The 13392-nt window shown below is 36.5% G+C and overlaps 1 protein-coding gene across 4 annotated transcripts; it reads left to right on the top strand.

Moving 5' to 3' along the window:
* Positions 1-164: 164 nt before the first annotated feature.
* On the top strand, positions 165-13387 carry Drat (Death resistor Adh domain containing target). Of its 4 annotated transcripts, none has more exons than XM_053768814.1 (7): positions 165-370; positions 4920-5212; positions 6050-6316; positions 6455-6629; positions 8302-8449; positions 9197-9349; positions 10378-13387. In XM_053768814.1, the coding sequence occupies exons 2-7, from the start codon at positions 4927-4929 to the stop codon at positions 10492-10494; spliced, it is 1146 nt and encodes a 381-aa protein (XP_053624789.1). In that variant the 5' UTR covers positions 165-370; positions 4920-4926; the 3' UTR covers positions 10495-13387. The 4 variants fall into 4 exon arrangements, with proteins under 4 accessions (XP_053624789.1, XP_053624791.1, XP_053624790.1 ...); XM_053768816.2 differs by having other exon boundaries at positions 232-370; positions 4923-5212; XM_053768815.1 differs by lacking the exon at positions 165-370 and adding an exon at positions 641-890.
* The last annotated feature ends 5 nt before the right edge of the window (positions 13388-13392 follow it).

The raw sequence follows: 13392 nt of genomic DNA, 5'->3' as shown, positions 1-13392 counted from the left end.
CCAAACGTTCGCGCCAAATCCCTCTGAGGCGTGCCACAAAAACCGACAACAAACGGATCCGAGGTGGACCATCTGGCGCATATCACGTTAAATATCTACCATAGATGCGTAAATCACCCCTCTACACGTCGGCATTCGGCGGCAGACGCATCCGCTGATGATGACCGCGGCGCGGATGCGTCCGCCGACGTGTAAAGGAGGCTTTAGTATCAACTGTCATAGGCTGACATTGACAGTTATGAAATTTGCTTTCTTTTGTCCTTGTAAATAAAAACGTAATATTTTTGATTTTAAATTTTAAATCATAATATTTGAGCACTAATTGCTTGTATTGTGAAGTCGCTATAATTGTGCGTTTTTATTCTAAAAGGTAATTATTGTATTTTATTTCCATAGAATATGCGGGCGCAAATAAGAAAATTGTAACAAAGAATATTTTATTTGGTAAATTTTAAATGCATTGCGCATTCATTTTTGGAAACATATCAACTAGTATGCTAAAAATATTTTGTTGTATTTTTATGTATTGTTCTCATTCACATGTTGTAGCCTTTTTTGTTATATATTTATACGTTATGACCTTCCCGGTGGGGAAGGTCATGTTGGATGGTGTTTATATAATTTGGCGAAGCATCAGACCTGTGGTGGTGTGGTGTCATACCCCACACAAAGATCGTGTAAACTCCGCCGTCCGCTGTTGTTGATCTCTCAATGTATAAAAAATCACATTATCAATTTGACTTAAATAAATCCTATATTTAGAATGGAAACTCAGAGCGAACTTTAAATTGGCCGCGAATTCCGTGCCGACGTGCCGTATTCAGTATACCGACTTAATGTCGTGTCTTCACAGTGTTACACCCCACACCCCACACACTATATGTAGCAAGGTAATTTTTATCATTCTAAATAAGTAACTATGTTAGTTTCATTTTCAACACTTTTCTCACTGTCTATATGTTCATTATTTTCTCCAAAAACTATAGTGTCCAAATTTTCTTAGATTTATTGCTAATTGTATGCAATATAATATTACTTACAATATAATATAAAGCAATATTTAAGATATTATAGTCCTATCAATTGCTATGGTGTATTTGTCAAGTACAATAATCTCATAGATCTTACATACTTTGACTCTCATAAACATATAATCAACACCATGACAGCATCTCAGACCTTTCCTTATCAATGCTAAGCATAGGACACCATTAAGTATGCACAAACTTTTTCCTCATGTCCACTTAATTGGAATAATGGGAAACAGTTTTGACCTGGAGCAGACCACATCTTTTCATATAGGATCATTCTGTGTGCTCTGCATCTTGTTTCCCAGGGTGCAAGTGTCTGGGTAGTAGGGGTGTGATTGCCAAAATAAATCCACAGCTTAGTTACCCGCCTTAGAAAAAAAATCTCACCCATCAGAAATTTAAATCAATATTGAGTCAATATTACTAACTTGTTTTGGTATTTATTAACTTGTGTTAAATTATCATTATTGTTTAGGCGGGATTTCTTTCTATGAACCTTATCATTAACCTCGGCATGTTAACAGGGATACATTAAAGCACCTGTATAAAGGTTTCATTTTTATTATTATTTATTTTACTTCATAGTCCTTTTATCTTTCTTATTATAACAATCAATGACATAACATTTTCCACCTAGATCTTAAAGGGTCTAATAATAACAGTTTGTAAATGATTAGAAACATACGTAAATGAATACATTATCTACGGGAAAGGCTTTTTCCTGAATTAAAACTAGCTTATGTCCTTTTTCATACTCCTAAAATTAATAATTTTTTATTAGTCTGCCTGCCTATCCTTTTTTACAGTTTTTTTGGAGGTGAAATATATAAAACAAAATACACAATATATTAGTCTTAATTATAAATATTTGAAATTTCAGAAAAGAGTGGTTGAAGTAGGTAGAAAGAGGTAACAAATTCAGTTTTACAATGTTAGGATAATTAGGTTTAAAATGAGATGTAAATAAACATTTTAATATTTGAAGTATATAGACAATCAGCACAACAATATTTTCGAATAGTGAACTTAATTTCATATGGCATTTTCTACCAGTCAAACGTTAGAATAAATAAGGGTAACAAGGTCTACGCGAAAATAATTTTCTTATTCCAATCTCCTAATGGCACTGAAACTGATAGACTATGCTTAGCATTAAGTTGTACATCTGTTTGTTTGTCCCGAGAGCCCAAATTTGTATTATTCCGAAATTAGACATTCACAAGCACTTTTTCACGTCAATTTAAATATAGTAATTTATCTAAAAGCTAGAAACTACAGACACCAATGAACTGCACCTGGCGGTGGCAGGCGTAATGACGCCATTGACGTAACCCATTTTTAGAAAGACATGATTTTACTTGTTCTTAATGTCACATGCCATCGGCACTCAAATATTAATTTGTACAATACATCCTTTCCTTACAAAAGCAAAGTCCTCTGTCCTATTCGTAATCGTAACAAACACAAAAAGTACTGCATGGATTTTACACCGTTTTCACCAATAGTATGAGTCCTGGGGATGATTTAGGTACATATGTTTTTACCCAAGCGAAAGCGAGACGGACCGGTATCTATGTATTACCTATATCATCAAAAGTATTTTTGACTGCGATAACTAAAAAATATTTTTCCTTAAATGTACTTTTAGTATTTTGAGATTGTGTGTTAAAAACTATTATGCGGGACAAAATATAGTTGTTGCTACCCTTGACCCGGTCACCGTCGGGACAAAGGGGACCTTGGGACGACTACACGTTACAATGATGCGACGCATCACGCCCGCAACGCGTGCGCATCCAAACAGCAAACACTTTTACTTCTGTTTGTTTTTCCACTTGTTTATTATAGAGATATTTTTTACAAGATGTTGTACCGGTTTCATAGGAAGACAAAATTGTATAAAATTGCAGATTCATAATTTATATCCTTATATTATATGTATATAGATCCATTCCAGTAAAAAAAAAATAAACATAAGACTCGGACGTTAGGTTTATTACTGAGGCAAAAACTGTGTGTTTTTCTTCGGGTTATTTACTATAGTTATATCTATTATAATTATGTCTATTTCAAATTTCTTCAAAATCGGTGCAGCGGTTTATCAATAAAAGCGTGACATACAGACTTTTGCATGTTTTATAGTTTTTGCGTTACTTATTTTTCCTCAGCCGTGAAGCGTCGGAGCTCAGAGCTCGCTATCCGTCCGTGTCCACAGGGTTGTTCCAATCGTCAATCACATCATACAATAATAATTTAAAGGACCAGAAATCAAAGGATAATCAAGACTCCGTTGTTCGGATGTTTTTTCGTAAATTGTATTTTGTTATTTAATGATAAAGAGTTTCTTTAAAGAGCTACGTTTGTGTGTCATGTAAATGTATTTTCAAGAATCATATTCTTCAATTCATATTATTTAAGAATCGGGTCTTGGATGTTTATCTATATATGAATGTTTGTTATAAAATATAGTATCGTTGAGTTAGTATCCCATAACACAAATCTCGAACTTATTTTGGGGCTATCTCAATCTGCGCGTTTGTCCTATTATATTTATTTATTTATATATTTTTTAAAATAATATATATTTGAGTACTCGTGTACTCATCTCCAGTAGTTGTTTTTTTTATAGAAATGTCAAAATGTCTCCTGTTGCTTGCAATGACGGGCGATAACATAATATTAACGAGCTCCTGCGATGGTCGGGCTATATTTAGACCACAACACTGCTATCGCGAACATTAGCTTGTTTTAATAACAATACTACATATTAATTACAATAACAAATGAATGATAAGTGATAGTGTTTATGTTGTGTTTCCGCTAATATTTGAGGTCAAACTTAGCTATTTTCAAAGACTTGTTATTTAAAGATAAATATTATCTCTGTATGTGTTTTCTTCGTGCAATAAAGAGTTTACAAACTTGATGAATAGATATAAATGGGTCTTGGCCATAGAATACAGCTGATTCACATGACAATTCACATTCACTAGATATCGGTGGGTAGTGGTGTAAAGTCATGTCAAATATCTTTAGGCGAATTGAAGAAAATGCGATGCCAGTGTTAGCAATGACACACTCTATAAGAAATCCTTTCTTTCTGTCTAATATATCATGTCTGTATTTCGAGGCTTGATCAATAATATTGGATTAATTAGTTGAAAAACACTTAACCATTTGTCGCTTGATGTATTGGTGCCGACATCGTTGTGTTCTTGTCAGACCAGCAATGCTGAACACACAACTAGCTAGCCTTTACATGTTTTTATACAGCCATTTTGCCAACCATGCCAGCCATCATTAAATATAAATGCACCACTTAGAAAATTAAAAAAAAAGAGTTAACTTTAAAGAAAGAACAAAATTAATTTTAGTATGTAGCTTGGACTGTTAGTTATGATAATTTATGATGTAAGAGCGTTTTATGGATACCTACTCCATTCTGCCTATATAATAATGACAGACATAAGTTACATTTGAATTCGATAGCGAATCTGAAGTGTTGGTGATGTGATTTTCTTTCAAATAATTTATGCCTATAAGATCTTGATCGAGAGTGATAAGAGCAATAGTATTGTTTAGTATGTAATATGCTGATAAGGATTTGATTAAAACACTATATATTATTAGAAGTAGGAACCTAATGTAATCATCTATAAATATTCACTCGGCTCTAGAAAGTCATCGAAATAAAGGTACATCGGCGTTCGAGAAGGTCCACGGTCCATATATATCGACATAGTACGAGTAAACGATCATGATTTTTAACACAAATACAAAATTATGTGGTGGGTCCATACTTCTTGTCCATCCATTAAAAAGCAGATGATGGTGACAAAATATTTATTTTCTTGGCGGATAGCAAGTAAGATGAGGTTTCCTTTACAGCAGCAAAATGTCGAAGCTGTGCCGCCAGGTGTCCATAGAGTCGCCAGGGTCCACCCTGAAGGAATGTGTGTTCAGTTTCGATGTCCCCGTCCCTGACGTACCTCTGTACGGGGCAAGGATCAGGGTGGTGTACGCCGGGGCCTGCTACCGCGCCAACAGGACACGCTCGGCCTCTGTGTGCAGTACATCTTCTGTGTCTTCGCTCGGAAGCCTGTCGGGCGATATAGAAGGCTTTGGGATCCATACGTCGACGCCTGCGCATATTGGGTTGCGTGACGGAGCTCTGTTCCCAGGTTCGGTTTGACCCTTTTTTAACCTTTCTCCCTTTACGTTCAAATCGTTGTACCGTCGGCTGATACAAAAGTCGCTAAACATTTCAACGCACTTTTCGTTGTTAAATAAGAAACGGAGGCACACAGCGACTTTATATATAGTAAGAATTGCAGCCGACAACATTTTAAGGTTTGTTATTTACGCTGACCTCGGGCTTCTCGGCGTCACAGCCCCGAATACAACCGGAAACGCGAAGATGAGAGAGTTAATTGATGAGATCTGAAATGATTTCTTCCCAGTATTTTCACAGGAAGATTCCATCTGTCCAATCTCTTCTGATGTTTCCGCTCTTTCGAAAATGAGAAAGAGTTAGTTTATCTTAGGACAAGAATAAAAATATACCTAGCATATATTCAATTTGGCGCGCATATTATGGTTCATAGACAAATTGTCACGAAGTCTTCATTTGACAGAAGGGCATGATTTGAACGTGCTGCCATGTTGCCGACCGTAGACATATAGAGATACGTCGTCTCGAATCGACAAAATGCCACGACAAAATTATGTCGTGGCGCGCGTGTTACCCCTGGGTATAATATTTATGTATTTTATGTGCCACACTCGCCCGTGACCAGTGACTCGTACACGGTTGGTCCATTGAAAATCACTGATGTGACTGTAACATATGCTGAATGGGTCTATTTGCCGAAATGAACTCGCGGCACAACTTGACAACTCTGATTACACACGTGTATTTACTTGTATGTGTAAGATTTTTTTTAATTACATGTTTGTTATAATTATTTTGTGTTGTGGTGTTTAATATTTGGCAATAAATGTTCATTCATTCATTTTAGGTTACGAAGTGGCCGGCGTGGTGGACGCGATTGGGAAGGCTGCAGAGCGCACAAACGGGATAAAGGAGGGGACCAGAATAGTTCTGTTCCCGTACGAGGGGGTGCCCCACGGGTACGCGGACTACATCGTGGTGCCGGACTTCAAGTGCCTGGTGGTGGTGCCCGATGAGTTGCCGCTCAGCGTGGCGGCTATGCTGCCCACCGGCGCCTTGCTTGCCATGAACACCGTGTACACTGCTAGCGAATGCCTCAAAAGAATCCTTGAAGGTCATCTTCAAGTTTACTCGTTACACAAATTAAATAAAAAAAAACCCGACTTTCAATATTAATATAAAGTAAAATCTAATCAATAAGTAATAAATAATCTTTAACAAATAACTGTGCTAACTTCGAGTTGTATTCCAGGCCCAAATCATAAAGACAAGGCGACGGTCCTGATAGTGGGCACGGGCGGCCTCGCGCTGTGGGCCCTACGCATCGCAACCATCTACTTCAAACATGGCGCCTACACCGATCGCATTCGAGTCTCCGTCGCAACTTTGAAAGATGAGGGCTTCGTTTTGGCCAAGGAGAGCGATGAGTGAGTGTTTTTTTGAAGTGAAAACTTATTTAGCGGCGTTGTGCACTTTTTGCGATGGGTAAAAAAATGTTAAACTCGCGTCGGGACACGTGACCCTGATCGAAAATTCATAACACGTCTAAAATGCACAACGTTAATATTCAAGTTTTCACTTCTGCCGGCACTCCCGGAGTGCAACCTGGCAAAAACTTCCACTAATTTTATCCACGCACGAACTTTGGTCAGTTCCCTCCATTCATTGTCAAATGCCATAAAAACATATGAGTTTTTGATAACAAAACAACAGTTTATCTATAACAATTAGGTGATGATTGTCCTCGATACGTTCTAGTATGAGTGTACCGGTCAGCGGCGGCCGTGGTGCGAGTGCAATTCACTTTTCAGCGAACAAGAGTGGGTTTTTCACACAATGCTGTAAAAAATTGTTGCTTATTTCACACTAGCTTTTGCCGTAAAAAAATTACTTTAAATTTATTAGTCCCATGAAAACTGTACGGTTAATTAACATCTCCTATGTGCAGACACGACCATTTACAGTTTTATTATATGTATATTTTATATAGTTAGATTTGAAACACCAATGTGTTCACCACCACCAAGTTCTTTATACTCAATGTTGCACTGTACAGAGTTTCATTTTTAAATAAAAACAGTCACATTTATGTCGGTGACCGAACCAAATCAAGTGCTCGTTAAATTTTAACTATCAAAATAACCTTGTTACGTATTGTTTTTCTGTTATTTTTCATGGAAAACAAAAAAGACAAAGGTTAAAAAATATTTACTTTCACATTACTAAGTATATTTTTAATACACCTCAAAGCGAAGTGATGGCTGAGGATCGAAAGGTCCAATGTTCGAATCCTACTCGTGCCACATGAGTTTGTATACCAATAGTAGTTTACATAGACCAACCACTTGCTTCCGGTGATGGACAACAATATCAACATAAGCTTCACTTATGCTATCTGTCTGTAATCAAATCTTCCTTTGGTCCTGTAGAGTTAGTTTATCTTAGTACAGGAATAAAAATATACCTAGCATATATTCAATTTGGCGCGCATAGACAAATTGTCACGAAGTCTTCATTTGACAGAGGGGCATGATTTGAACGTGCTGCCATGTTACCGACCGTAGACATATAGAGATACGTCGTCGCACATGAAGTCTTCGGTTCAGTTTCCATTCCATGACATTGCATTAAGCATTACAGTGTAGTTTTTGAGTTTATCGCGAACAGACAGACACGGCAGAGGATTTTGTTTTATATTATATTATCTGTGGACAGCGGTGTTACCCGCGTAATTATTTTAAAACTTAGTTACCGTTTGATACACTGTAGCGCCATCTACTTTGTAAAGTTAATAAAAGCTTATAAACTATATTAGTATCCTTATAACACAAGTCTCGAACTTACTTTGGGGCTAACTCAGTCTGTGCGGTTTATCCTTTTATATTTATTTATTACTAGCCGCTCACCCCGGCTTCGCTCTGGTAAAACCACACTAAAAAGTAGCCTATATCATTCCTGAAGGTTTTTACTATCACTGTGCCAAATTTCATCACAATCGGGCCTAAAACTTTTTGAGTTTAACCATTACAAACAAAAATCAACAAATCGTTTCTCTTTATAATATTAGTATGGATTATTATTCAACAATTTTGCCCCCAGGATAAAAGTGGTTCAGTGGAGCGAGGATCTCTACGAGAAGCAGTTGATTGAGCGCACAGTGGACGCGTGCAGCGGTCCCGTGGACATTGTGATGAACTTCGGCACCACCTCGCGGTCGTTGCATCGCTCGCTGCAGTGTCTGGCTGCGGTGAGAAAGAGATAGATTATATGTTTTGTCTCTTAAGAGTTACAACCTCTAAATTGCGATGTTTGTGGGGGTAAAAGATTAACTTAAAATGTTGTTGGGAGGCTGTGACGGCTGAAAATGAGATTCTGTGTATTTTGTTTCGGTGATTTGCTTTCCGAGCTGTGAGGCTTAAAACATGAACTTGTGTTGTGAGGTCGTGACGCCTCGGGTACAGCGTAAAAATGAATCTAAATTTTGATTACCCGTATACCAAATTTCATAACAATCGGTCCAGTAGATTTTGCGTGAAAGAGTAACAGCATATAGACATCTTCACAAACTATCGCATTTATAATATTAACAGTATAGGATGTAAGGATGTAGATTATTCGACTTAAGGCCACAGATACACTAGGTAACATTTGACGCGAAACATGTCGTTCTCTCCTTTTCGTTACAATTTGCATGAGTGAGATCGACTATGTGCTATTTCACTCGAGTCAGTGTTAATGCGTGAGACAGAGTGATATGTGCGCGTTAAATGTTGCCTAGTGTATTATTCGTAGCTTAATAGTAACTGATAGGGACCGACACTGTTCAAATGAATTTCTTTCGGCATTTCTTCTCAGCAGTGGTCGTTCCGAAATGCCAGTAGTTTGTGGCTTGTGAGAAATAACTTATAAATATAAAAATTGAGGAGAAAAAGTGCCTGTGAAGGTCTAATTTCCAAATAAATTATTTGAATTTGAATCTGAGATTTGTTCCCAGGGTGGCATGGTGCTTGTGACCGAGGACGTCGGTGTGAAGTTGCTGCCGAAATTCGCGAAAAAGGCCGAGGACATGGGCGTCAATATAGTGGTGGTGCCAAACGGGTCCATTGACCAGCTCAGGGAACTGGTGGCGCTAGTGGCGCGCGGCGAGGTCAGACATTACTTCATTACATAGTATCATTTATACATATAATAGAGCTGTGTTTGTATATAGGAGATAATAATGAAATATTATGTAATTATGGGGGTATCTTTATGGGAGTAATCGAAGTCAAAACTTTTTTTTTTTTAATTTTAGTCGGTCTGTCTTTCTGTTTGTATGTTTGTTCGCGCATCACGCAACATCGAATAGATGGAATTGGATGCGATTCTCACAGTTTTATAGCGGATAGTCTAACTTAAAACCTAGTGGTATAGGTTATATCGCGATTCGTTTGAAAATAATATAAGTTATGAGCAGACGCATGAAGTAAACGCGGGCAAAAGCTTGTTATATAATACTAGTTGTTCGCCGCGAACTTAGAGCTCGCGAACACAATATTTACAAAATTGTGAATTTTTCAAAAACGACTTAACCGATTTTGTTGCCCCACGAACTTAATAGTGCTATTGACAGATCCTACATACCTTTTACATTTTATCAAAATCAGACCGACGGTTACATACATACAAATTTTCAATGTAATTCATTTATTTCATTAATAAATAACAAATAAACAAATATATTACTACAAATCACACAGATTGAGCAAGCCCCAAAATAAGTTCTAGACTTGTGTTATGGGATACTAACTCGATACTATATTTTATAACATATACATAAACAAAACATCCAAGACCCGGGCCAATCAGAAAAAGATAACTTTCCATCATGACCCGACCGGGGATCGAACCTGGGACCTCTCGGTTCAGAGGCAAGCACTTTACCACTGCGCCACCGAGGTCGTCATTGTGACAAACACATTTGAGAGTTCACTATGTCCTGCCACGCGGGGCTTACAATGATATTTAATACAATAATTAATTAAGGTCATTATTAAGCTTGATATGAACCGGAAATCATTTATATGATGGTAACATTTATTTAATAATAAAATGTGCATTGCAGTAAATACAAAAACTGTAATGTAAACGCAGCAGTTGATTTGTAGTCTTATTAATAGTATTGTGTTGTACCAGATCGAACCTCCGCCGCACTCCGTGTTCCCCGCGGAGGACGCCCAGGAAGTGGTGAGGAAACTCTGCAACTCCGAGATCGAGGGCAGGGCCATTCTCAAGTTCCACAACGTGGACTAAGTCCAACGCGAGACTGACAGGATTTTGATTAGCCCAGTGTTGCCTGCACGACGGCTGGTAGCTTGGTAGAGCGAGAGATAAAATAGAATGTTTCGCTTCTCTAGTTGATACACTTTAGATGTGATGATCGGAATTTGTAAAGAAGTATATTAGGCGTGTTTTCTGGGTAAAGAAATATGGTCTTACTATACAACTGTTTGAGTTAAACACTTGTTCGCCCTTTCACTTTCATGGCAAGTGAAAAAGATGGTAATATATTCGTCGCAGGACGAAGTCTCGTAAAACATATCGAAAGATCTCGAATACACGCATATTGTCACATCATTGAACACAATTATCCCCCAGATTTAAGATGTCACGTGTTTGTCAATGTATTTTTCTAGTATCAATTCATTCTGGGCGGATAATCTAATTTTAGACATTGTTCAGTAAGACTGTTTGTGGTAATTAAATAATAAAACGTGGAAATTTAAAATCACCTAAATTGATCCGTTTTATCTCGTGATTACTTAGGTCTCATTAGTATTAAAAGTATTTTCTGGAAAATGTGACTCACACTCACGTGATCTATACTTGATATTATAAATATGAAAGTAAGTAACTTTCACGGCTAAACCTATTGTGATAAAATTCGATTCAATGGCTACTGCGGACGTGGATGTGGGCAACAGTTGTTTGTATAAAAATATGTCTTTGACATTTTAAAAAGTATTTGTTTTGATTTGTTGTTAAAAATAATCTAGATATTGTTTTAACATTTGCATAGGAATATGCATAAAAGTATGTGAATGTAGCATGTAATTGAAACGTACATAAAATCGAACTAAATTAGATATACGGTGCGTGTGTTATTTGAGAAGTAATTGCAGTATTTTTTTTGAACTGGCAACACTAACCAGTTAATTGATTGAAATTATTGTACTGAGTCTAAAGTGAAATATCATGGTAGATGGTTGTTAATATTATTATATATTAGTATGAGTGACATATATGTAAATGTCAAACTTATTGGCGAGATTTTTATATCGATATAAAGTAGGATTTTTCTTATCTTTGATCATAGAATTACAACTTTTTCAAATAAGTCATCAATATTCTATTATACTTTATGATATTATGTAACTTTTGTAATAGACTATCATCTATATTTGATATATAACTTTTTAACCCGTTATTTAGGTACATCGAGTCTTTGAATATAACACAACGACCATTATTTTCATAAAAGTATTATGTATATCTTACGGCTGTAGGTAGTTTATACTTTATTTGAGCTATATCCCATTGCTCCATTGAGCTCCGTCCCGTAGACGGATCAACGCAGAAAAATTTTGAAATTGTATGGCGAATTTCGACCTAAATCTACGCACAACGTTAACCTCAAAACCTATAGATAACAACGAAGCGCGACGGAGCTGCAACGGAGCTCAACGTAGCAATGTGGCATGGCTTTTTATTGGTAGGGAGATGGTGTGAGGAATTTCTTTACTATTACGTCTACTATTAAAAAAAATATTAAAATTAAAAGACCTGGAAATATCGCTTAATTAATATTAAAAAAAAAAACAAGTTTTTAAAATTTATATTCTATTGAATAGTAAGTAAAGTATAAAGGTGTTCTATTATATACATATATTAGCATTGTCTGGATTTATCAAAGAATTTTACCATGTAAACAAATGTATTTTACTAATTCATATTACCTAAACGTATTAGTTACAATATAATAGGCTCTAACCAAATGTATGCATGTGTATTTAAAAAAAGATACAATATGTTACAATACAATTTTATTCTTGGTTAGAACTAGTTATCGCTGGGGAAAACGAGTTGTGTTTAACTGTAAAACATAATTATTTATATAAGTGTCGCGCGCGCTTTTCCGTGAAGTTTGCATGGGAAGCGTATTTCGGACAAATTTATGAAAGAAACTTTATAAATCAGACATGAAAATTTGATTCAAAAGAAACCCAATTAAAATAAATTGTAATTTCATTGATGGGTCCCGTTATAATAATCTACACTAAATGGATATATGCTTAGTGTGTTTCTCGTAGATGACAAAAGTTTACTACAATTTACACACGCATATTTATATTGGTTTTGACATTTAGGTTAGGAGACCAAAAGTCACTCGTCAATTCACGAAGTGAGGGTGAATGAGGTAATAACCCATGATTAACCCGCATCTATGAGGTCTGATTAAATCTAGTAGATAGATAGATCTGTTACAACTTTTTAGTTAACTGTTTTTTCGTTTACTAGTTGGCGCCATTAGTGAGGCCCTGTCACTTATGGTTGACTGGCTGACACACAATCTCAACACGTTCAAATCAATGCCTGTTTGCCAGTAAAAAAAAATCGGTTGAGATGCTCTTTGATTCACCGCCGTTCTGGTTTGAATTTTCATTTATTAACTTTACCCTCATTCGACCAAAGCCATAATAATGTGTCTAGTCAGGTGTAATATACAGTCACGAATATTATCAAAGTGTTATGTAATGTCCAAGTGTTAACCTGTTCTGCAAGGCCCACTTGATCGGGTTACTGGAACACTGCTATATAATAAAATTACTTTTCTAATTGATTCTTCCATTGACACTTCCATTTTATTTTTAAGATATGTATTGGGAATGTATGTCAGTGCCGCGTTTCCCACGCACCTGCCTTCCACCCCGCGTATCGTCACACAACGTTTGTTAGGTTCTTGCTCCATGGACAAATGTATGGTTATATTTATGCTGAGTTTTCCCCGTGAGCATGCAAGCGACGGCGGGCGAGAAGTAGTTGTGAAGTCATAATATCGTATTATTAGTTTAAGCCTTGACACTAATTATTATTGTATGTAATTGTTGTTTGTATTATCGAATAAAGTGATGGACGTATGTTAAAACAGAT

Source organism: Plodia interpunctella, chromosome Z (genome assembly GCF_027563975.2).
Source record: "Plodia interpunctella isolate USDA-ARS_2022_Savannah chromosome Z, ilPloInte3.2, whole genome shotgun sequence".
Taxonomy (NCBI): domain Eukaryota; kingdom Metazoa; phylum Arthropoda; class Insecta; order Lepidoptera; family Pyralidae; genus Plodia; species Plodia interpunctella.
This window is presented reverse-complemented; position numbering and strand designations above follow the sequence as displayed.

Bases quoted from the DNA above. Each gene is read 5' to 3' on its own strand.
- Drat (XM_053768814.1), top strand. From the start codon at position 4,927: ATGTCGAAGCTGTGCCGCCAGGTGTCCATAGAGTCGCCAGGGTCCACC. The intron at 5,213-6,049 runs GTTCGGTTTGAC...CATTCATTTTAG, and splicing joins TGACGGAGCTCTGTTCCCAG to GTTACGAAGTGGCCGGCGTG. The intron at 8,450-9,196 runs GTGAGAAAGAGA...ATTTGTTCCCAG, and splicing joins CGCTGCAGTGTCTGGCTGCG to GGTGGCATGGTGCTTGTGAC.